The 22,336-nt window shown below is 33.1% G+C and overlaps 4 protein-coding genes across 4 annotated transcripts; 1 reads left to right on the top strand and 3 right to left on the bottom strand.

The window, feature by feature from the left end:
- Positions 1-1,339: 1,339 nt before the first annotated feature.
- LOC123922801 (putative proline-rich receptor-like protein kinase PERK6) lies at positions 1,340-5,542 on the bottom strand. Its single transcript, XM_045975490.1, has 8 exons — positions 5,239-5,542; positions 3,743-4,294; positions 3,329-3,415; positions 3,153-3,223; positions 2,834-2,910; positions 2,283-2,427; positions 1,934-2,098; positions 1,340-1,771 (listed from the first exon to the last, which is right to left on the bottom strand). Exons 1-8 carry the CDS (start codon positions 5,540-5,542, stop codon positions 1,550-1,552), a joined length of 1,623 nt encoding a protein of 540 aa, XP_045831446.1. The 3' UTR covers positions 1,340-1,549.
- A 3,206-nt stretch (positions 5,543-8,748) lies between these two features.
- LOC123920817 (acidic leucine-rich nuclear phosphoprotein 32-related protein) lies at positions 8,749-12,529 on the bottom strand. Its single transcript, XM_045973136.1, has 2 exons — positions 11,004-12,529; positions 8,749-9,580 (listed from the first exon to the last, which is right to left on the bottom strand). The coding sequence occupies exons 1-2, from the start codon at positions 12,156-12,158 to the stop codon at positions 9,311-9,313; spliced, it is 1,425 nt and encodes a 474-aa protein (XP_045829092.1). The 5' UTR covers positions 12,159-12,529; the 3' UTR covers positions 8,749-9,310.
- Positions 12,530-14,013: 1,484 nt separating this feature from the next.
- LOC123922800 lies at positions 14,014-14,472 on the top strand. The gene has a single exon (XM_045975488.1). It carries the CDS (start codon positions 14,014-14,016, stop codon positions 14,470-14,472), a length of 459 nt encoding a protein of 152 aa, XP_045831444.1.
- A 4,753-nt stretch (positions 14,473-19,225) lies between these two features.
- LOC123920816 (probable polyol transporter 6) lies at positions 19,226-21,901 on the bottom strand. The gene is made up of 2 exons (XM_045973134.1): positions 21,668-21,901; positions 19,226-20,803 (listed from the first exon to the last, which is right to left on the bottom strand). The coding sequence occupies exons 1-2, from the start codon at positions 21,771-21,773 to the stop codon at positions 19,404-19,406; spliced, it is 1,506 nt and encodes a 501-aa protein (XP_045829090.1). The 5' UTR covers positions 21,774-21,901; the 3' UTR covers positions 19,226-19,403.
- Between the last annotated feature and the right edge of the window lie 435 nt (positions 21,902-22,336).

Here is a 22,336-nt window from a genome sequence, read left to right as displayed (position 1 = left end):
TTCTTTTCTTCGAATTGCAAGAATTGGATCTTTCACAATCCAACCAACAAGATGGCAGGAGTTCCCCAACTTAAATGGCATGGCAGACAATTTTCATGGTTACGTGTTGGCACTTGTGGACGTGGAGGAAGAGTATTTTTGAATGGGTTTCATCACCCTAACAATCCTACCCATGTGATTATGAAGATGGCAATGGATGACCTCATAAGATTGACACTATTTTTATTGGTTGGAAAAGTCCTGCAGAGGGTTGGGTAAAACTTAATTGCAGCGGTGCACATAAGGGCTCAAATAGTAGTTCTCGGTGCGGTGGTTTACTTCGATAGCTAAAACCGGGGCCGGTTCTGTCCGATTTTTATTCGGTTCCACAGACTACCAATTTTTATATGTTGTCCAGACCGAAGCTTGGTTCGGTTCTCGGTTCAGTCCCTCTTTTTGTAAAAAAAAAAAAATCACCAATTTTTGGCAAAGACATATTTAATCTAATAGAAAAATATGCCGCAACCGGAGCATTTATATGCATCAACATTCTAGAAACCAATAATACATAATATCAAAAATAATTAGAGTAGTTTTGAATCGATTATAAATACATTTTAGTCTTAGGCTATGTTTGGTAAGGTCAAATATTGAGCTTATAGCTTATAGTTTATAAGTTATAAGTTCTGTTTGATAACAGTTTTTTTAAAAAAAGCTTATAGCTTATTTTACTAGTTTATAGCTTATTTTTCAAATGTTATTTCAAGTCTTATAGCTTATATCTTATCATATTTTATTCCAATTTTACCCCATCATCTTACTTGAAAAAATTAAATATTAATTAAACATATCTTTTTTATGTCATTTCATACTTCCAGCTCAACCGCTAATTTTACCAAACACTACAAATTCAATCAGCTAACTTATTCGCTATAAGCTAAAAGCTAACTTATAAGTTATCCGCTATAAATTCTTCCGCTATAAGATAGTTTATCAACTATCCGCTATTTTTTACAAAACAGAGCATTAACGTATTATTATTTTACCATCAAAATCAAAATAACTAATCATTTTATAAGAAGTGTACACAACTTAAATGAGACATTTATAATGAAACTAAGATAATAGATTATATTCTTGATTTAACTAACAATTGTTCATAAAATACAAATGTTTAACAAACACAACATTTGTAATACAATCTACAAGTAACTTCCATGAACAATGAAATAATGTTATAGTTATGTCAATCTCTATTTCAAAAAATAATCTTATCTAATGTACATACTCCATACAAAAAAAAAATATAAAATGACAATTAATGAATAAATCCATTTGTATTAAATTGTGCCCCGTAAATGTGATTCTCAAACACTCCAAAATCTCCAACAATGCCCCAAAACTACACATCCATTCTCAAATTTCCACAACAAGACATCACATTTAATGTGTTTGTTTTTCCCTTTTCTATCAAGTGTGTGCTTAAAAACATGATTATGTCATGAAAATTATTCAAACTCTTTGATTTGATTAAGTTGTATAAATATCTAAGAAGTGACTCCTTGTGTTTCTAGTGACGACCCATCTCCTTACTAGAGAGTTCACTGCTATCACCAAATTCTTGATTTGACATTATTGCCATTCTAAATTTCATCATATCTGCATTGTATTGCTGTGTATCATATTCTGAGCCAGCTGTAAAGGTATAAGCACTTGCATTCCCTCCTGAAGATTTCACCATCCCTGCCTTTAAGTCTTCTAGTGAAACATCACCTTCTAATGCTCTTACTATCTGCACATGATTAAATCATACTTTAAGTTATATCATATATAATTTGTTTCCTCTTTTATTTTTCTTATTAACCCTTTAGTTTCCAGAAAAGGGATCCGATAATCTAGAGTTCGGCTACGAGGTAAGTAAAATATTTATGATTAAGAATCATATTATATATACCTGACTCATTTTTATACGTTTCTTAGCAGAATGACAAATGCTACTAGCAGCACAAGCTGCCAATCTTATCATTTCTTGATGATTGTATTTTCCTTCCAAAAATGGATCCACCAATTCACTAAAGTTGCCATCCCCCTCTAGTGCTTTATTCAAGAGTGGTCGAGCCTGATCAATACATAATTTCACATTAATGTTAATACTAAAAAATTACATATCAAATAGCACGAACACCAGATACGACATGGACATTGACACATATCCAACACCAGAACACGCATAATCTAAAGAGTGTTTGTGCTTCATTTACAAATGAAAGAGAGATAATGAAATACAGAGTAATAGTACTAACCCAATCGACTAAGCTTTCGTCCATGGCATTGGTCAAATCCAAAGGTCGTTTCCCAGTTAAGAGTTCTAGTAGCATAACCCCAAAGGAGAAAACATCTGATTTCTCTGTCAATTTTCCACTTGATGCATATTCTGGGGCCATGTACCTGTCAACATGAAAAAATATTTGATATCAAGTTAAACTAATTAATTAAAATACTTTTTTCTAAACACTATTTCTAATAGTAGTAAATTAATATTAAATATAATTACATCTCATCTCAAAACCTAACTCAAGAAATAAGAATTCTCAAGCACATTACATCTAACAATATGAGATTCACGACCGATGCAGTCAGATGCAGTCATCACCGCTGAACCATCAGATTAATATTAGACGGTTCAGATTTTAAGATATTTTTTATTTTTTATTTAATATAAAATTTGAGTTGGAAATTTGAATCATCCAATTTTAATTGGACGGCTTTAAGAACACCGACAGCATGACTGCATGAGTTTTCGACAGTACCGAATCTAGATCATTGTAGGTATTCAAATGTGATGGAGAATTACCCGAATGTTCCCATGACACGGGTTGAAACATGTGTGCTAGTATCAGTAGTTAACTTAGCCAATCCAAAATCAGCCACCTATTTAAAATGCATAATTGGTACAATCAATCTCCAGAAATAAAAAAGTAACATATTCCTGATCCTAAATATAAGAGAATATCTATTTTTTAGATTCATTGAAAATGTAATGTATTTAGTCTATATTATAAACTAGATAAATTAGATTTTTAATGTATCTAAAAAGTAGATTTTTTTCTTATATTTAGAATCGGAGGAAGCACATAGTAGAAAAAGTGATAACAAATGTAAACATGAGAGACCTTAGCTTCAAAGCTATCATCAATTAGAACATTAGCAGCCTTAATATCACGATGGATAATGCGAGGACTACCTGAATAAAACAAATTAATAATATATAAAGCAAAATGAGAAAGATAATAAGAGAAAAAAAATTAAAATAAAAAATGTTTGTATATAAAGTGTATATTAATCTTACAATCTTCATGAAGATAAGCAAGCCCTTTAGCTGATCCTAATGCAATTTTCATTCTAGTAGGCCAATCCATGGTAGGCACACCCTTTCCTGTAAATCAAATATATAAAATATTATGAATGTGGGTTCATAATTATTTGATGCCAATGTTTTATATATTTTCAATTTTTTTTGTATTTAACCATCTTCCCATTAGGAATCGAATTAGACTTCTCCCAAACGATTCGTCTTAGAGAGAATTTATTAATCACTTGAGTCAAATGTCTTGATTTGTATATTTCCACCTTTTAGATCCGTCATTTTAAGAGAACATGGTAGCACAAATTTCGTATTTTAGTTATTAATGATCACTATACTATAGTGACATGCATAAAAATATAGCAAAAGCTATAAATAACACAATACATATATACATACCATGAAGGTGATGTTCCAAAGTTTTATTTGGAACAAATTCATAAACCAACATTCTTTGTCCACCGGAAACACAATATCCAACAAGCGACACAAGATGACGATGATGAACACGACTAATGATATCAATCTCTGCTTGAAACTCACGCTCGCCTTGCCCACTACCCGATTTTAAACTTTTAACAGCAACTTCTTTTCCATTAGGTAAAGTTCCCTTATGGACATAACCAAAACCACCTTGTCCTAAAATATTCTCATTAGCAAATCCCTTAGTAGCTGATGCCAATTCCTCATAAGTGAAGGTACCACCCTTGAGACTAAGAGATAGGCCTGGTGAAGGAGGAGGCATAGGTGGGCCCATTCCATATGAATAATTGGCACTCATTTCACCACTATTCATTAAAGGGTGTGGTGCACCCCAAACACCACTTCCATTTGGTGCTTGTTGGACTCTAACAACATGATCCATTCCATGTGGGCTTGGACTTGGGCCTGGTCCTGGGCCTCCTTGCCAATTTGGATGAGGATGTTGTCCACTGTGGTAATAATTGCTCCCTGTGCGTTCAAGTTATTTTAGAGCCTCAAAATAACTATATATCAATCAAATATTTGCTATAAAAAAAAAATATATTTAATATGTCAAACATAATTTGAAAATAGAACCCAAAATCATTTTAACCAAATACACACACTTACATTGTCCTGAATGATCTCTCCCTGAAGTACGAAATAAGTAGTCTAAGAATCAAGAATCAGTCTTCATTCTTCCAATTGTTCTTCAAACAAATTATTCTAAACATGATATAAGTATGCATAATGCCAAGTATGATCATATATGACACTTGTTTATAGGCATCGCGGGTATCTGCCCTGATTTTGATGGGGAAAACCCGAGTTGACTGGGTTTGAGTTCGGGATTGGATTTTCCCCGATTTTAAAAGACGGGGTTGGGACAGGTATTAGGGACATTGATACTCACACCGAACCCATCTCCAAACTACCCTGTATATATCAAAATCATATTTTACCTCACTTAAATTAAAAACCCTTAAACAAACTCGTAAATTACATTCATATTTAATTTTATTTTTTAAGTTTAGTATTGAACAAATTATTTTCTCTATTTTATTCTTTGGTTAAATAAATCGCATTGTTGAAACAAATTAGTTTTGGACTTTCAACCTTTTTTTTTAATAAAAAAAATTAAAATTATATTCCAATTTCATGTGGTGTTAGGGTAGAATGGAGATACTCGAACCTAATCGGGTATGGGTTTAGGATTCTATTTTTCATCCCCATTTAAAATTGGGACAAGTATATGAGGATACCTGAACTTTATGGGTTTGAGTTTGTGTTTGGGGAGGACAAATCCTCCGCGTCCCATTGCCATGCCTACTTGCTTATGCAAAAATGTATCACATTGGAAATATAATTGCATAACTTAAATAACCTTAGGACATGTTTGGCTAGAGTAAAACACTTTTTGATAAGTATGTTACCTTTTGAATTTTCTCCAGGACCATAATAATAATTTTGCGGGTTTCCCTTCTTCTTCTTCCTCCTCTTACAAATTAAACAAAAACAAACCAAGACAAGAATAACAAATCCAGCTCCAACAGCAGCTCCAATTATGGCCTTACTATCATCATCATTGTTGCTGCTATTTTTTGATGATGATTTACTTGATTTGTGTGATGAAGATGAAGAAGGTGGATTTCTTGATGATGATCCATCAGCATCATCAGGGGTAGCATTATCAGGTGTAGCATCATCTGGTGAATTGTTGTGTGGGGGTGAACCCATTGTAATTTCCTCTTTTTCTTTTTTGTGTTTTGTGTTGTGTTCCGGCTAAGAGCTTAATTATATTTCGTTAGAACCACCACAATGCCGGAAACACAACGTTACTTTGTATACCTTTTCTTATCAAAATGTTGTTGAGAACCCTGACATCACAATCACAATCACAATAATAATAATAATCAAGATCAAGTTTATTAGCTATAGACAAAAAATTACTACATCAACATGTTCGAGCGATGATGCACAAACACTTTTCAGATTAGACGTATCTTGGTATTGAACATGTGTCGATGTTAACACCAACATATATGATTACACTAAATTATGACATTTTTTCAAATTATTATCGGTATTGGCGTATCAATATCTTTATCATATCTGCCTATCTAGTCTTCATTTTTTGTCCATGCTTCATATTGTATGAGCTATTGGAATTGGCGATAAATTTCACCCGTGTCAACAAATATTTGATTCAAAAAAACTATGATTTATAGTTTCAACAGAGTCATGTGACACGCGATTTTGTTAAACTCACCGCCATTTCAAACATATAGCCATTGTTTGGATCTGCATTTGTTAGCACTTTCTTGCATCTCAAGGCTCATTTTGACATGAAAATAACAAGTTAAAAATTGTAGCTTGTGCTTGGTGTAATTTTTTAATATTATTAAAATTTAAATAAATTTCTTGTTCATTTAGCAAAATGAGGGAAGAAATGTTAATTACATACCTGGATAGAGGTGTACAAGGGTTCTCAGAAGAAAGAAACAAAGAAAGAAAGGTAGAGAAGTTTTGTTACATGTCAAAGAAAACACACACGTAAGGAAATGTTCTTTGTCTTTCCTCAATGGTCTCCTACAAAGGAGGACCTCTGTCTCTGCCACCTCTTGCTTTGTTTGAGTCAATTATAGGTTTTACCATTTTCTGGTTGGTGTTTATTTCATCATCAAAATTCTATAGCCATAATTTATTTAAGGATTAATGGATTTATCCAACACATAACAAATATTGACCAGAAATAGCTTTACTAACACCCCTCGCAGCTCCCAAATAATACAATTTGGAAGGCTTACAGTAATTTTTCATTAATAACTTTTTTAAAGGGGTTTGATATTGTGAGGTTCAAGTGTGGTGGGTTAGTCTTATGTCACTATGAACGAAAAAAAAAATTGTTGGATATAGAAGATGGGTTATTCATATTAAAGGTTTAAAGTTTTGGAGAAAGGTGTGGTGCCCCTCTTTTGTGATTTCAAAACATCGGCGTATTGTTGTTCTTGGCGCTCTTGTGGACTTCCCAACAATGGTATTAATGGTTTTTATTCGATTTGATGGGGGAGTGAGAGTGCATCATAGTTTAGATTAATTATATGAGATACTCGAGGGATATATTGTTAGGTTCAAGTGTGAGTGATTAGTCTCACATTGATTATAAATGGAAAAAATGTTAGATGTATAAAAGAGATTACTCATATAACTCATCCTAAGGAAAATGCTAAACAGTGCCCCCGAGACACTAGTTAAGGATACAAATATAGAAGTTTTATCTCGTAAATTGTGCATTCAATGTTTTAATAATGTGAAAAGTTATTCTCTCTCATCATTAACTTTATCATTTGTTTTCTTTTTTAGTATGTTTAACTAGTGCCCCAGGGGCACTGTTTAGCATGACCCTAATCCTAATACTTTAAAATTTTGGATAGAAATGTAGTGTCTGACACACTTATAATCCAAAATAATAACCTGTTATTGACTAATCATTGTAATTGTGTAGAACTCATAGTAAATCTAATCATATAATATTTTTTTCATCACATTCACAAGGCGATGTGATGCAGACAAAATAAACACTTTACAAAATTAGATCAATTGCACCAATATGGTATCATTGGTATGACTCAATTGTAGATTGAGTCAAAAAAAATTGTAGATCGGATTATATTGGAAGCTTGGTTTTTTGTTTTTGTTTTTATAAATAATCTAGCGACTAAACTTAACTTTTTAGAAATGATTAAGTGAAGTGCCTGAATTTCAAATCTCAACTTCTGTATTTAAAATGTGATGTTCCTACCAACTGAATTATACTCACGGGACTAGGAAGTTCACTTTAAAATAGGCACATATCAATAAACATATGTTAAAAGGGATCTACATCTTTCTTTTTGTGTTAAACGTCTGGTTCTTAGAGGAGATTTGACCCTGATAATTCAGAGTTTGATGCTATGTAAGTAAAGTCCCACAAAAAAATTTGTTTCCACCATAAATTACAATCGGTTTCTTTTGAACGATTCGTCATAAGAGGAATTCATTAACCACTTGAGTCAAATGTTTTAAGGATCAACATCTTAAATGCATCACAATTACATTTGTATATCCGATTATTTATTTATTTTTTGATAATTGTATATCTGATTATTTAATATCATAACATTTTATACATACTTACCAAAAAAAAAAAACATTTTGTACATTTAATTATTGTTCAAGTGAATTTAAATTTTAATGTAAAAAAAAAAGTGAATTTAAATTTTAATGTAAAAAAAAAAGTGAATTTAAATTTTAAATTAATTTTACTTTAAAATACCAAACAAAACTCTACGGTACTAAAAAGTAAAAACTTCTCATTTATTCCAAAATTTTTTCTCAAAGATTTACAAAACATAAATTAAAAAAGACTTGATTAGTCTTCTTCCAAAAATTGTGTGGGCATATACATACAACGCCACCATATAGGCAGATTTTTATGGACAAGAGCTCCCACTAAATCGAAACAAATCCGCACTTCACTCACAGCCATCAAGGTTTGTTGTTAATGCTTCGCACAAGATGCTGCGTGCGGCTCACGCGAACTTTCACGCTTACTCCTAACAACAACAAAAGAGCAAAGTTAATTTCGTCTATCAATTGATTTCACCGTCCAATTGAAGATTAAAAAAAAAAACCAACTAAACCACGTGGCAAGATGAAAAATTAAGATATGCACGATTGATGGAAAAAAAAATTATGTGTTCAAAATACCATTCATTTTTTGTTAGACACACTCAGTAGTAGTAAAACAATTTTGCATACATATATCGAGGGGCCCATTGGTACATTACCTGGCATTTTGACTATTACGACAGGACCAAGGTTTGGGTTTTTTTTTTTTCTCCTTAAAAATTGGCATCAAGCTCAATAATAAATTTAAGTATGATAGAAACTGGAATAATAAATCCACGTAACAATGGCAATAATTTATGAACTGGCCACGTCATTACAATTCCACCCAACTTGCTTCATAGGAATCATTTTCATAAGACCTATAATATCTACATGTGTTTGTTTTACAAGCTTTTTTCTGCCGCCAAAAAGTGCTTCCATTAAGCTAGAGAGGTTTTGGGAAAATTTTAAAAGGTTCGCACTCTTTGGTTCCCTCCAAGAATCAGCAAACTCCTTTTTTACGAGCCAAACACATACCTGCATTGAGCACATGAGCGGTAAACTCATGATGGTAACTGCCATTTGAAAATTTGATTAATTTAGCAAACGGCTATATGTGAAAGGCAAGAGGGAAAAAACACTAACGATTTTTTGAACTTAACACATTTCCACCCAACCAACACACAATTCTTTTTCCTAATATGTCCTCTGTCCAACAGCTAAATTCTTCTCCTACAAACTAACCATTGTTCTATTATCTAAACTGAGGTTTCTCTGCTTCCAATAACTTGGAAGTCATCACAGAACAAGAACATGCATGCATGACATAATTTATAATGGTGTCGTCGTCTGTGGTTAGTGATGCTTCTTGGATGGCTTTGTGAATCCTTCTTCATCTTCATCGTCCTCGTCGTCTTCATCATCATTGTCCCTCTTTCTCTTGGGGTGTGAAGAGGCAGGAGGTGGCAACACTTCTTGAACATCGTTGTCTTCATCATCATCATCAACTTCTTCCTCTTCTTCAATGTCCTCGTTTTCAACCTCATCAGTGTCAACAACCACATCATTGAGAGCCTCAGCCTGTCCAACTGGCTGAACAAGATATCCAGCACCAAAGTCTTCTTCCTGTAGTTCCAGCAAAATTCCAAAGTATGGTTAAAAAGATGAGATGAAATACTAAAATCAAGAATGAGGATAAAATTACTGAAAATGAAAAATAATTTTCTTCATATAAATACATTAAATCCATATGACACAACAATTCCTACATATTCACCAGCCAAATAAAATGGCAATTGCTTCCATTCAAGTAAAAAAGGAATTCAGTCACAGGGCATATAAACACACAAAAAACTTAAAATCATTTACTATATCAGGATAATTTATTCAACAAATCCACATGTTTTTTGGTAGAAAACACATACTTCATAACAGGTCAAAATTCAGATCAAGCAAAATAATACACAATGTAATACTAGTCAAATCATGCAAATAAGACAAGTCTAGTCAGAGTACAACCAGTATATGAAAACAACAGAACCTAAGGATAGATCAATCATGCATAGATAGTACAAAGTCCCAACCTTGCACATCACAAGCCTAACCGTAGAAACCACTCGAAAGACAACAATTCAAATTATTACAATGAGCCCCCTACCTATTATGCAATTACAATATAAAACCACATAATCTGGAACTAATAACAAAAATGAACATAAGGATCCTTCTGTAAAAAAATCAGACTTGAAGTACATGTTCATGGAAAAGATCATCACATCCAACTACAAAAGGATAATAAGGAATTTTCTTAAAATAAATTATGTAGTTTCAAGAATCAAATACCAAAAATTTATAAAAATGATAACTAAAAATTGACTACAAGCCAATACAGGCAACATTCAAAACAAAATTTCTTTTTGTTTTAATAGCAGCATTTCAATTGTAATTAAAAACAATGACAAATATCAAGGGAACTCAAGAGGTCCAAGCCTCAATTGTACATGCTCCATCACACCAATAAATAATACAAGAGAGAAACAACTGAGCTACACTTAATTTCACATGAAAATGGATTACACGATAGAATATATCAATAGCACACACAGTAACACTATACACTGATCATAAATTAATGTAGTGACACATGTATAGCATATTTTCAAAAACTGGTATAAATAATCACCAATACTATTGTGCAAATCTGGCAAAAAAAAATTGGTTAAAATCCCACACAAAAATTGAAAAGAATCATACAATACAAACAAAAGTTCAAATCCAGTTAGTAAGCATAAAGATCAAGACAGCATAAATTCAATCAATATCAAGATAACCAAAAATAACTTCAACAAAATAAAACCAATCAATATCAAGAGAACCAAAAATCATCGCCTTCTCTCCACCAATCTGACAACATTGAGACAAAATACCAAACAGAAACAATTAGCAAAACAGATATATGAGTAAAAACAAAAAATAAATAAACAAACATAACACAATAGTCAGGCATGCAAATAACAAAAATAAGAGTTTCTCAAAAGGAATATCTCACTTCATCATCATCTTCAAACTCTCCATCATCATCGTCATCATCTTCGTCATCTTCTTCTACAGCTATCTCATCTTCTCCGGTCTCTCCATTGTCATCTTCATCTCCATCTTCCTCACCTTGCTCATGCCCATCAATCTCACCTTCGGTGCTCACCAACCGTCCAGAAGTACTCTCAGGTTCAGCAAAATCCCCTTCATCATTATCCACCTCATCATCATCCTCGTCATCATCATCATCGTCATCTTCATCATACTCAACCCCATCCTCATCATCATCACTATCATCAATCGCATGAACCTCAACAACATCATCATCATCACCCTCCTCCTCATCAATCTCCTCTCCAGAATCCTCATCATCATCTTCCTCTTCAACATCAACAGGAGCAACATGAAACCCATTCTCCTGATGGTTCAAGTTCACCCCATTCACTCCTCCCCTCGAAGACTCTGTCACCTCCTCATCCGCATCACTCTCCTCATCCTCATCAGCATCAACAACTCCATCAACATCAACACCTTCACCATGTCCATTATTCAACCCAAAATGTCGATCTTCCTCTCCTCCATCAATCTCACCACTCCCAGGATCATCCTCTTCTTCCTCCTCCTCTTCCTCATCGTCCTCTTCCTCATCATCCGACTCGGGCCTCTCATTCTCCTCCGCATCCATCTTATCCAAATACTTCAACGACTTAATCAAACCAAAAACCCTAGATCGATAATCCTTAACACGAGTAACAGGACACTCATACAGATCCAACGAAACAAGCTTCACCTGCGCCAACGGAGCAAGATCTTCGATAAACTGAATCCTATTGTTCGATAAATCGAGATCACGAAGCGAATCAAGTCCAGCCTGAACCAAAAACTCCAAACCACCGGCGATCCGGTTATCAGAGAGATTCAACTTCTGCAAACTCCGGAGCCTCGGGAACTGCTCCAGAGATGAAACGCCGACGTTTGCAATCGAAAGATGCTGAAGGTTCTGGAACCTTTCTAGAAGGCTCGGAGGAGGTAAACGTCCTTGAACGCACTTAACGGCGCCGTCAAGTGTTAGCGTTTTAGCGGAAGCGTGATCCTTCTCGCCTTCTAACGCCGTTTCAACAGCCTTCTCCCAGATCTCATCCATCAAATACGAAATCCTATATCTCATACAACAACGAAAAGCCTAAAAAAACCACGAAGCTTTCAATTTCACCTCACGAATATGAACGAAAATGATAAATTCGTGTATGAAAGTGGTGATTTGAACGAATTCGGAAGTTCTATAAGAACCCTAACGTGTTTTCGTCAAAATTAAAATTGGAAATTGAAATCAACGGTTGTGGATAGAGAACGAAGGTGATTGAAGATTGGAGATTGAAAATTGAAATTGTTAGTGTGGAATTTTGAAGACACTGGAATTTGCAGATTTTTGAGTTTCTCTCTCTAAAAGTTCTGTTTTATAATTTTCTCTCTCTATTGTTTACTGGTTAGGGCATGCAAATAGAGGATAAACCTCTCTATGGGGCGAACCGGTTCAGCGCTAGGGTTCAAGTGGGTTCAACCATTATGGTTTGAGTCGTTTTTGTCTTGTTGTGGTGAATACCGTTGGATCTAAAACGGCGAGGATCGATGACGTGGAGAAGTATTCAATGGTTTAGATTGTAGGGTTGTGTGTTTGTTTTCCAGAAGGTTGTAAAGAGTGCGCGTCTGGAAGAAATTGTTTGGATTGGAATAAAAAAACAATTTTTTTGACAAAAAAAAAAGTAATTCTTCAAAAAAAAAAAAATTGGGAAGTTAATAACTTCAATTTAATCAATATTTTAATATTATAATGATTTTGTATTTATTTTCGGATTTGAATTTAAATTAATTCAATTTATATAGCCATTAATTTATTTATTATTTTACAAAAAATGTACATTAATTTCTTTTAAATATTATTTTCTACCCGTCCACAAGTTCTTGCTCAACTGGTAAAAAATGTTGAATTTGTTAGGTTGGACGTCATGATTGGGATTCGAACCCCGACTCCCTCACTTGTATGTGTGTGTCGGTGTGTGTGAGTTTATGATGATTATGTCATTTAGTCTATGTACAATACCCTATTTGGGTATTGTTAACATGTACATATAGGGCATATGTTAAGATATCTTAATATAGAAATTCAACATTTAATGATACAAAAAATTTAATGCTTGAAAAGTTAAAATGCACAAATTTTAAAGCATGATTTCTATTTTTGATTTCTTAACATGTGTCATATATGCACATGTTATTGTTGGGCAAGCAAGGATGGCGAGTGATGTCCAATCCGAATATACTTATCTCCAAAATTTACAAAGCTAGATATTTTCCTCATTGTGACTTCTTTGATTCTAAGGTGAGTCATAATCCTAGTTTTGTTTGGAGAAATATTTGCAATTCTAAATTCATTCTTAAAGCGGGTAGTCGTTGGCGGGTAGGAAGTGATAAAGATATTCCTTTATTTAACGAAAATTGGTTATATGATGCTTCAGCTGTGAGCCTTCAACAAACCAATGTGCTTCTTGATGCTAGACTTACAGTGGCTGATATCATTATTCAGGATGAGAAGTGTTGGAATATGCCCCTTATAATATCAATTTTTGAGTATTGATACTTGCCCTTTATGCAACGAACATGAAGAAGATAGTTACCATATATTTTTTGACTGTCCAAGTAGCAGGAATGTGTGGAGTATGTGTACCTTCCATCCAATAATAGTAGCAGCAATGCAAAATGGGTATGATGCTGCTGTATTGATATTTCACCTGCTGCAGCAAATTAATGAGGAGGATACTTCTCTTTTGGCGTGTGTTATATGAAGTATTTGGAAGCAAAGAAATAATATCATTTGGAATAATGTTACCGACGCGCAAAATTTTGTTTTTTCACGTGCAAATATTACTCTGCATGATTGGCGGGATGTGCACACAGCAAGGACTGGTGTGAAGAACCAGCATGTGCGACACGAGAGTAGGTGGAAAAAACCTTATAGCGGACGGATGAAATGCAACATTGATGCTTCCTTTTCATCTCTAAACAATAGAGTTGGTATTGTTGTTTGTATCCGAGATGAGTTTGGCGCTTATGTGTTGGCTAAATATGAAAAATTTACACCTTTATGTGATGTTCGTATTGGTGAAGCTCTCGGTTTACTTTCAGCTCTCAATTGGGTTCACGAGTTAAACTTAGGACCAGTTGATTTTGAGCTCGACTCAAAGATAGTGGTGGATAGTTTTCATTCAAATAAGTGTGATGCTACTGAGCTCGGAGATATTATTTCACATTGTAAACAGCTATTCTCTAATTATTACAACAACTCTAGTGTTGAGTTTATTAGGCGACAAGCCAATGAGGTTGCTCATAGTTTAGCTAAGGCGGCCACATATGCAGCTAGTCCCTGTATTTTGGTTGATATACCACATTGTATTGAATACCTATTGATCAATGAAATATTATAAGTTCATTTTCTTAAAAAAAAAAAAAAATTCTCCAATAAAATACTATTTTCTATCCTTTATTTTTGTTAATTTTCATTATTTTGTCACGTAGATTTAAAAATTTCATGTTACATATAAATCAATATTTCTTTATAAAATGATAATGATATATGCACTCTTAAATCTAACAAGTTGTTTTATAAAAAGAATAATTACTAGAGACTTAGATCTAAAGTGAGTAATAAGCACCAGGATTCCATGCATTCGATTTTTGGGTACAGTCGTGCAATAATTTCATTTATAGCCGTCTGATTAAGATTGGACGATCATGATTTAAAATTGTATTTATTAACTGAATTTATTTAAACCGTCCGATTGTGATCGCACGACTATAAATCAATTGCATTGAAATTTTGACTGCACATGATCCATTTCTGAGTAATAGCTCAAAAACACATTTTCAATTCAATTTTATTAGTAGAAAAATAGGATCAAAATAAGATATGTAAATAGTGTATATAGTCAAAATGGCTCACTCATTTTGAGACAGAGGGAGTATTCTTTAACACATTTTCAATTCTTGAAGTAAAAAAAAACACATTTTCAATTCAATTTTCGAAATTTTTTGCTGGTACTATATGAAGCTCAAACACTAACAAATGGGTAGGTATCCATATCCATATTGGATATATGTCAGATACCATTTTGCTGATACTCCCATATACGTATCTTGGTAGTATATATCAATTAAGTATGCCAAAATAACCTTGGATCCTTCGAGAATTGAGATTAAGGGTATGTTATAAATAATATATATACCTTTCAACTATGCGTCTTTTCACTACAAGAATACATTGATTTTTCGACGGATTCAATATTTACTTACCGGTCGTTTTGTCCGCCAGTAAGTTTGCGACAGTCTAAGCTGCCGCAAAGTGAACAAAAGCCACCGCAAAATTAAAATATATTATTTTCGGTACGAACTGCCAACTTACCGGCGGCCTAAACCGCCACAAAATAATCATTTGATTTATTGACGGCTTAAACCGCCGCAAAAAACAAGCTGGCAGGTCTTGGAAATTGTTCCAGCAGTTAGCGACTGCCTTGGCCGCCGGTAAGTGAAGCAAATAAAAAAAATAAGCTAGATCTCAGGTTGCAGGATGCTGATTCCTTCCCATTCATCCATCTTCAATTTAATAATCCCGAAATTCATCAACCAAAAATCAGTTCTTCAACTCCATTTTTAAACCCATTTTTTTCCATCAAACTCATTTTAATTCATCAACCTGTAAGTGTAGTTTCTATTTCCCTCACACATCTTCTCCTAGTTCTAGTACGGATTTATCAAATTACATCTTACATCTTCGACTCCAGCTTCTTTCAATGTTTATGAAGGGAATAGAAAAATGGGTTTTGGGTAAAGTGAAAGCATAATTGATATTAGTTGTTTCAAAGGATGAAATTTTTATGGTTTCATAAAAATTCAAAGAAATCCTGGAAAACATAAATCAAAGGGGCAGCAAAGTTGCGTTTTCAACAATTTTCCTAAACTTCACATTTCTCATGTTCTTTAACTTTGGAGATAATTCCTTTTTCTTTTTTTTGTCCCAAATCTAGTTGTTTCTTGTTTGTGTTCTTGTATTTGGATATGCTTAAATGTTTTTCATTTTTGTGGCAACCAAGTTGTGTAACTAATCTCGTGACACCCAAAAACTAGCAAGTGTTGTTGGGATTTATGCAATTTTCTAGATCGGTGAAGAAGTAGATGAAGAAAATCCACAAGAAGAAGAAAGATTGAGAAAAATGGAAATAAATAATTTTTTTTAAAAAATAAATATTTAATTTTGCGGCTGTCTTGGCCGCCGATAAGCTATCAAAAAGCGTGTCGGATTGTCTCTTTACTTTGCGGCGGCCATGGCCGCCGGTAAGTGTTCAAAAGGCGTGTCAGACTGCGTCTTTACTTTGTGGCGGTCCAGGCCGCTGGTAAGTGTTACCAGAGACCATTTTTGCGGCCGATCATGGCCGCTGGTAAATTCGTCACATTTTAAACTTTGTGGCCGTTTTTCCCACTCTGCGGGGGCCAAAAGCGGCCAGAAAATGGGGATTTTCTTGTAGTGTTTAGTTACATCAGAAATATGTAATGTCGTAGACTTGAGATTTAAGCAATGACTCTATAAGGAGGAACATAAATTACATGTTCCTTTAACCCCTTAATCTTGATTAGGAGACTATTGTTCTGATATATCCAAATAGTCTCACATTATTTGAAAATAGAAACCAAGAGTAGTTTATATATAATATTCACACTCCTTGACAAATGTGACACAAAATCGTAAGGACTTACACAATGCATAAAACAGACAATAGCTTAGAAATAATGCTGTAAACTTGAGGTCAGAGCATTGGTTACAGAAAGAGGGGCATAAGCTACATGCCATGTAGCCCATTAAATTAAATTCGACTGGGGTTAATGTTTTGGTATATCAAAATAGTTCTTCTTCATTACTTGAAAAATGAAATTAAGGGTAGTTCATAAACACCACTCTCACTTTTCAACCTAACGAGACACTTTTTATTAAGGACAAAATCATGAGGACTCAGGGTTTGAACAATATCGAAATTACTTTTTTTATGGCTAAATTGCACTTTTGTCCCCACTAACTTTTATAAACTTGCGATTTTAACCCTATAACTTTTGTAATAGCACTTCCGAGCTCCTAACTTTAGCCCATTTTGCTAAAGACCCCACTGATTTTAACCAAGTTAACGTCAATGTGGACAATAACTCACATATCATGTCGGCAAGACAATACACATGTGGGAAGTGACTCGCACTACATGATGACGTGATATGTGAGTTACTGTCCATGTGTGCGGTCAGCGGGTATAATTGAAAAAATAAAGCCACTATATGTTCTTGGTGCTCCAATCAAGGTCAATTCTCTACTTGTAAGACCTTCAGAGATCAAGAAAGTCAAACTAGCTCGTTGGCTTTGCTATGGTTGGACTTTAAGAGGGCTTGACCTATGATGTATGAAAGTAAGTGGTTGAAAAATCCGTGGGGCCAACCTTATGCAAAATGGACTAAAGTTAGGGTCAAAATTGATATTATGAAAGTTAGGGGATCTGGGGTCAAAATCACAAATTTGTGAAAATTAAGGATCAAAAGTGCAATTTAATCTACTTTTTAAAAAAAATCTAAAACAAATATTTTATCGCATACTTGTAAGATACAAATCAAGGATACATGCATGTATGTTTCCTAGAAAAGATCAAGGATATAAAAAATGCGAGACAAGATTGTGAGATTTTAGTCGAAATGTACATGATTTAATTCAAAATGATGGTAGAGTTCATAGTTCAATTCGGTGGAGATATCATGTTTTTTATGGATAGAAGTGATGAGAGAGAAGAAACTCAATTTGTCTACATTAGATAAAATTTGTTTTGATTTTTTTATTTTTATTTTTTTTGCTGATATCCTATCATTGTGTCGAAAATAGATTATGATTTATTGAAAAATTCTACGATTTATGTTTTGATCACAAATATTATTTTTTGTAAATTGTGATATTTATAATTATATAATAATGAAGAATGATCAATGTATATTTCTTTCAAGTGTTTTACTTGCATATAAGATTTTATTTTATTTTTTGACAAAATATGCATATAAACTTTTAATATTAAAATTTTGTTGATGTATCTTTGACGTATCAAATTTCAAAAATCTCGCATATTAGTAATGTATCGCACCCATACTCTGTTAGTTTTTTTCGAAAAGGCCTAAACTAATTGTTGATATTTTTTTTTTATAAATTAAATTTAGAGTGAGGATGTGATACTTCAAACTCGAAACTTATAATTTTATCACTTAAAAATGCTCTTTATATGGTTTGGGTGGCATGTTGTTGGACTTTTTGGAATGAGAAAAACAACTGCATTTTTAATAATTTGGCGTTGTCTAAGAACCATTTGGTTGACAGAATCAAAATGTCATCTTAGTGATTGTTGAAGGCTTGAAAAAAACGAGTTAGCTTTGATATAAACCGGAGATGGTGTGTGCTTGGATTATGTTACTCACTAATGTTTTTTTATTTGGTTTGGACTAATTCCTTTTGTCTTTTTCTGACATCTCTTGTGCGCTTTTAATATATTTTGGCTTGTTAAATTTTTTTTTAAAAATATGTTGTTATTAAACCATCAAGTTTGGTCTAATGGTGAGAGATTGAGTAGTATGCATGAGGTCATGAGTTTAATCCCTGTTGTGAACAAAGGGTTTGTATTCTCATTAATTGATCCAACAATACAAGCTCTCTTTATATAGATATACACACACAAACACAACTAACTTGACCAATTCTTAAGGCAAGGCCTACTAGCGCGCGCCACTGAGGCCAACTACACAATGGGCTTGATATTGCAAGGCCTGTGCCAAGCCTGCAAGCTATATGACTCTAACAATCCCCAACTTCGGTGTAAACAAGAAAAAATGTTGCTATTAGTGATTAATGCTTTTGCGCTACCATATAGAAAAACGAAGAGTTAGGTAATTATTTTCTTGTATCTGAGAAAGACTTTTAAACTCAAAGGAAATTTAATTGTTAAATTAGCAAGATACCGGATGATCTAGGAATTATAAGTGTTTGTTAAATTAGATCAACTAGTTGAACATAAGCTTCATCTAGTTAGTGTTCATTTTCTACTTCACAAGTACTTGTTTGAATACACGATTATATTTTGACTAGTAAATACTCAAACTATAGCAAAGTAATTATTGCAATGTGAAATATAGTATTATAAATCAAAGAAAGAGTGGTTTGCAAGAAGATACATAAGATGAGTATAGGAAAAGTAGAATACATAAGATGATGTTTTAGCTAATAATAAATACAATAAACATGACTTGTTATTCCTACATACATAGTCTCATTCTGTCTAACCGGAACATATTAGACATTATGTATTGGATCAGTTTTCATTTCTACATTTTTACCACTTGATTTTTTGGTAAAAAGCATCTCCATCTCCTCCAAGGCCTTACCTTTAGTTTCAGGAAGGAAAAAATAGAAAAAAATCCAAGCTATTACAGATATAGAAGCAAACATGAAAAAAGTTCCACCTATTGTGATTGTTTTATAAATCGAAATAAAAGTCATGGAGACAATGCCGTTCATAGTTCTATTGACAGCAACTCCCATACTAGCTCCTTGCGCTCTCAACTTCAAAGGAAATATTTCCGAGCTATAAACCCAAGTAACAGGCCCAAGCCCGAGATTAAAGAAAGCAACATAGGCATACGTCGCCACAATACAAAGCGTCAAGGCCCACGAGACCTTTTCATTGGATTGATCCACCATAGTCAAACTGAACCCTAATATTGTAAGCCCGATAATCATTCCTCCGACACTAATTTGCAATAACCGTCTTCTACCAACTTTATCAAGCAAAAACAAAGCAATTAAAAGGAAAAATATCTTTGTTAATCCCACTCCGATAGTTGCAAGCAAACGCTTTTCTTTATTTGTAACGCCAGCTTTTTTGAAAATTTTTGGACTATATAACATAACAGCTTCGATTCCAGTTGCATGTTCGAAAAAATGAATTCCAATTGCAGCAAATAAAATCCAACGTACAGTAGGTGTTGGTCTTAAAATCAGCTCTTTCCAAACATCTTCACCTTGGTGAAACTTCTCAGGTAATTTCACAATATCGTCATTGCAATTTTCATCTAAACCAGCTGCAAGTTTTATATCCTTGAAGCGGAGTTCAGCTTCTTGTGTTGTATTTGAAACTTGCAATAGAACTTTTTTGGCTTTCCCTAATTGACCTTGCATAACCAACCATCTTGGTGACTCTGGCATCATTAAAATACCAAAAGCTAATACAAGTGAAGGAAAAGCGGCAATACCAAGCATTAATCTCCATCCAAGTTTCAAACTCAAATATTTCCCCAAAAAATAATTTGAAATATAACCCAAAAAGATTCCAATACCAATACAAACCTCAGGTAAAGAGGTTAAAAAACCTCTTGATGACGCAGAAGAAATTTCTGCCGAATAAACAGGTGCTATCATTAGAGCAAAACCAACGCCAACACCACAAACACACCTTCCAACCATTAAAATTGCATAGTTTGGACCATATCCCATTAAAACTGCACCGAGAATGAAGAGTAAGGCGGATAACAAGATTGTGTAGCGACGACCAATGTAATCAGATGTTCTTCCTGCTGTTAAGGATCCTACTAATGCACAAATATTTAAAATTCCTGCCAAAACCTCTTGTTGTGTGTCGCTGATTCCCATGTCTTCCTTTATGAACTCCATTGCTCCACTCATAACACCAGTATCTGAAATTAACCATGCATATAAAATAGTTAGAAGAGTTACAATTATTTAATAGGTAATTAAAGATACTATTTTTTAAATTATGTTATTAGAATCCACTTAAGGAAAAAAAATAAAAATTATTTCTTTCATTAACAAAAAAACTTCATGTCTACTAAACAAAATTGTTTTCCTTCTCATAAATAAAATATATAGGAGTCTAATCCAAAAGAGAATCTCATTATTTCTAATGAAATATTACATTTTTTCTCTATTTTTTTTTATTATAATTATTTATACAAAATAATAATTAAGTTCACCTTTAAACTATTTTTTTAAATAAGCCACTAGGTTTGGTCTAGTGATGAGGGATTTGGGTAGTACGCTCTAGGTCCTGGGTTCGATCCCCAGCTCATTATAAACAAAAAAAAAACTATTTTTTTAAATATTCATATCAATAATATGTATTGAGAATACAAAGATCCCTTAAATAAAAAATAGATCATGTTAATTACAAACTGATTCTAAGATAAGGTTTTGATATGAGATATGAACCTCTTCAACTTCATTAGTTTATCATGAAAAGCTAAATTAACGACTAAAATTTATATTCAGAATTACAAAAATTATTTAAGATTTTTTAGAGTATATATTTTAATTGTTTTATGAGCATAACTCAAAATATTGTATCCGAGTTCGAACTCTCCTATACCAAATAAAAATTAGAATAAAAGAAAAATATTGGAGCAACAGATATATATATTTTTGAGAAATACTTAAAATAAAGAGAAATTAAAAAAGAAAATAAGAGATTTTAGTGGATTACAACTTCATGTAAGATAAAAAAGAAAAAGAAAAAGTGAGAATAGAGAATGCTATAACATTACCATAACCAGAAACGATGGATACCATTGAAGCCACTATGGCACAAGCAAAAGCATATTTATTCAACTTGGTTGTTTCGTTTTCTTTGTCACCTTGATCGATTTTCATGATGAGATATTGTTAATGGCTTTCTCTTTCTCTCTCTCTCGCTCTCTCTCTAGCTAAAAAATTTCAAACCCCTCAACGTGATGTTTTCTATGTGTTTCTTTGGGTCCAAAACGTGCTTATATAGGAGTATATTTAGAGGTCTAATTGGGTGAATATATAGGTAGAGATATTTTGTAATAAAAATGAAAAGTTAGAGATATACTTGTTGGGTAGGTTTTGATATACTATACCGAAAATAATTATAAGAGAAGCATAATTAACGGTTATGAAAAAATTAAGAATATTTATTATTTTTTTTAAAAGAACTTGAAAGAAAAAGATAAAGTTAGGCTTAATAAGGAAACGGTATGTGGTAGGCACAAGTCAAAACCAATAGGGATGATTAAGGCAAAATCATAAAGATTTTAGATTTATATAGATTTTATTATGACTATCCCAGCCAAAAAACAAACTTATTATGATTTTTTTTTTTTTCCCAAGATTAAAATCATTCTAAATATATATGTACCAAAAAAAAAATCATTCTAAATAAAAAAATTCCAAAATAAAATAAAACAAATAAA

Source organism: Trifolium pratense, linkage group LG4 (assembly GCF_020283565.1).
Source record: "Trifolium pratense cultivar HEN17-A07 linkage group LG4, ARS_RC_1.1, whole genome shotgun sequence".
NCBI lineage: Eukaryota > Viridiplantae > Streptophyta > Magnoliopsida > Fabales > Fabaceae > Trifolium > Trifolium pratense.
Note: the sequence above shows the minus strand (reverse complement) of the source record. Positions and strands in the feature narration are given on the sequence as shown.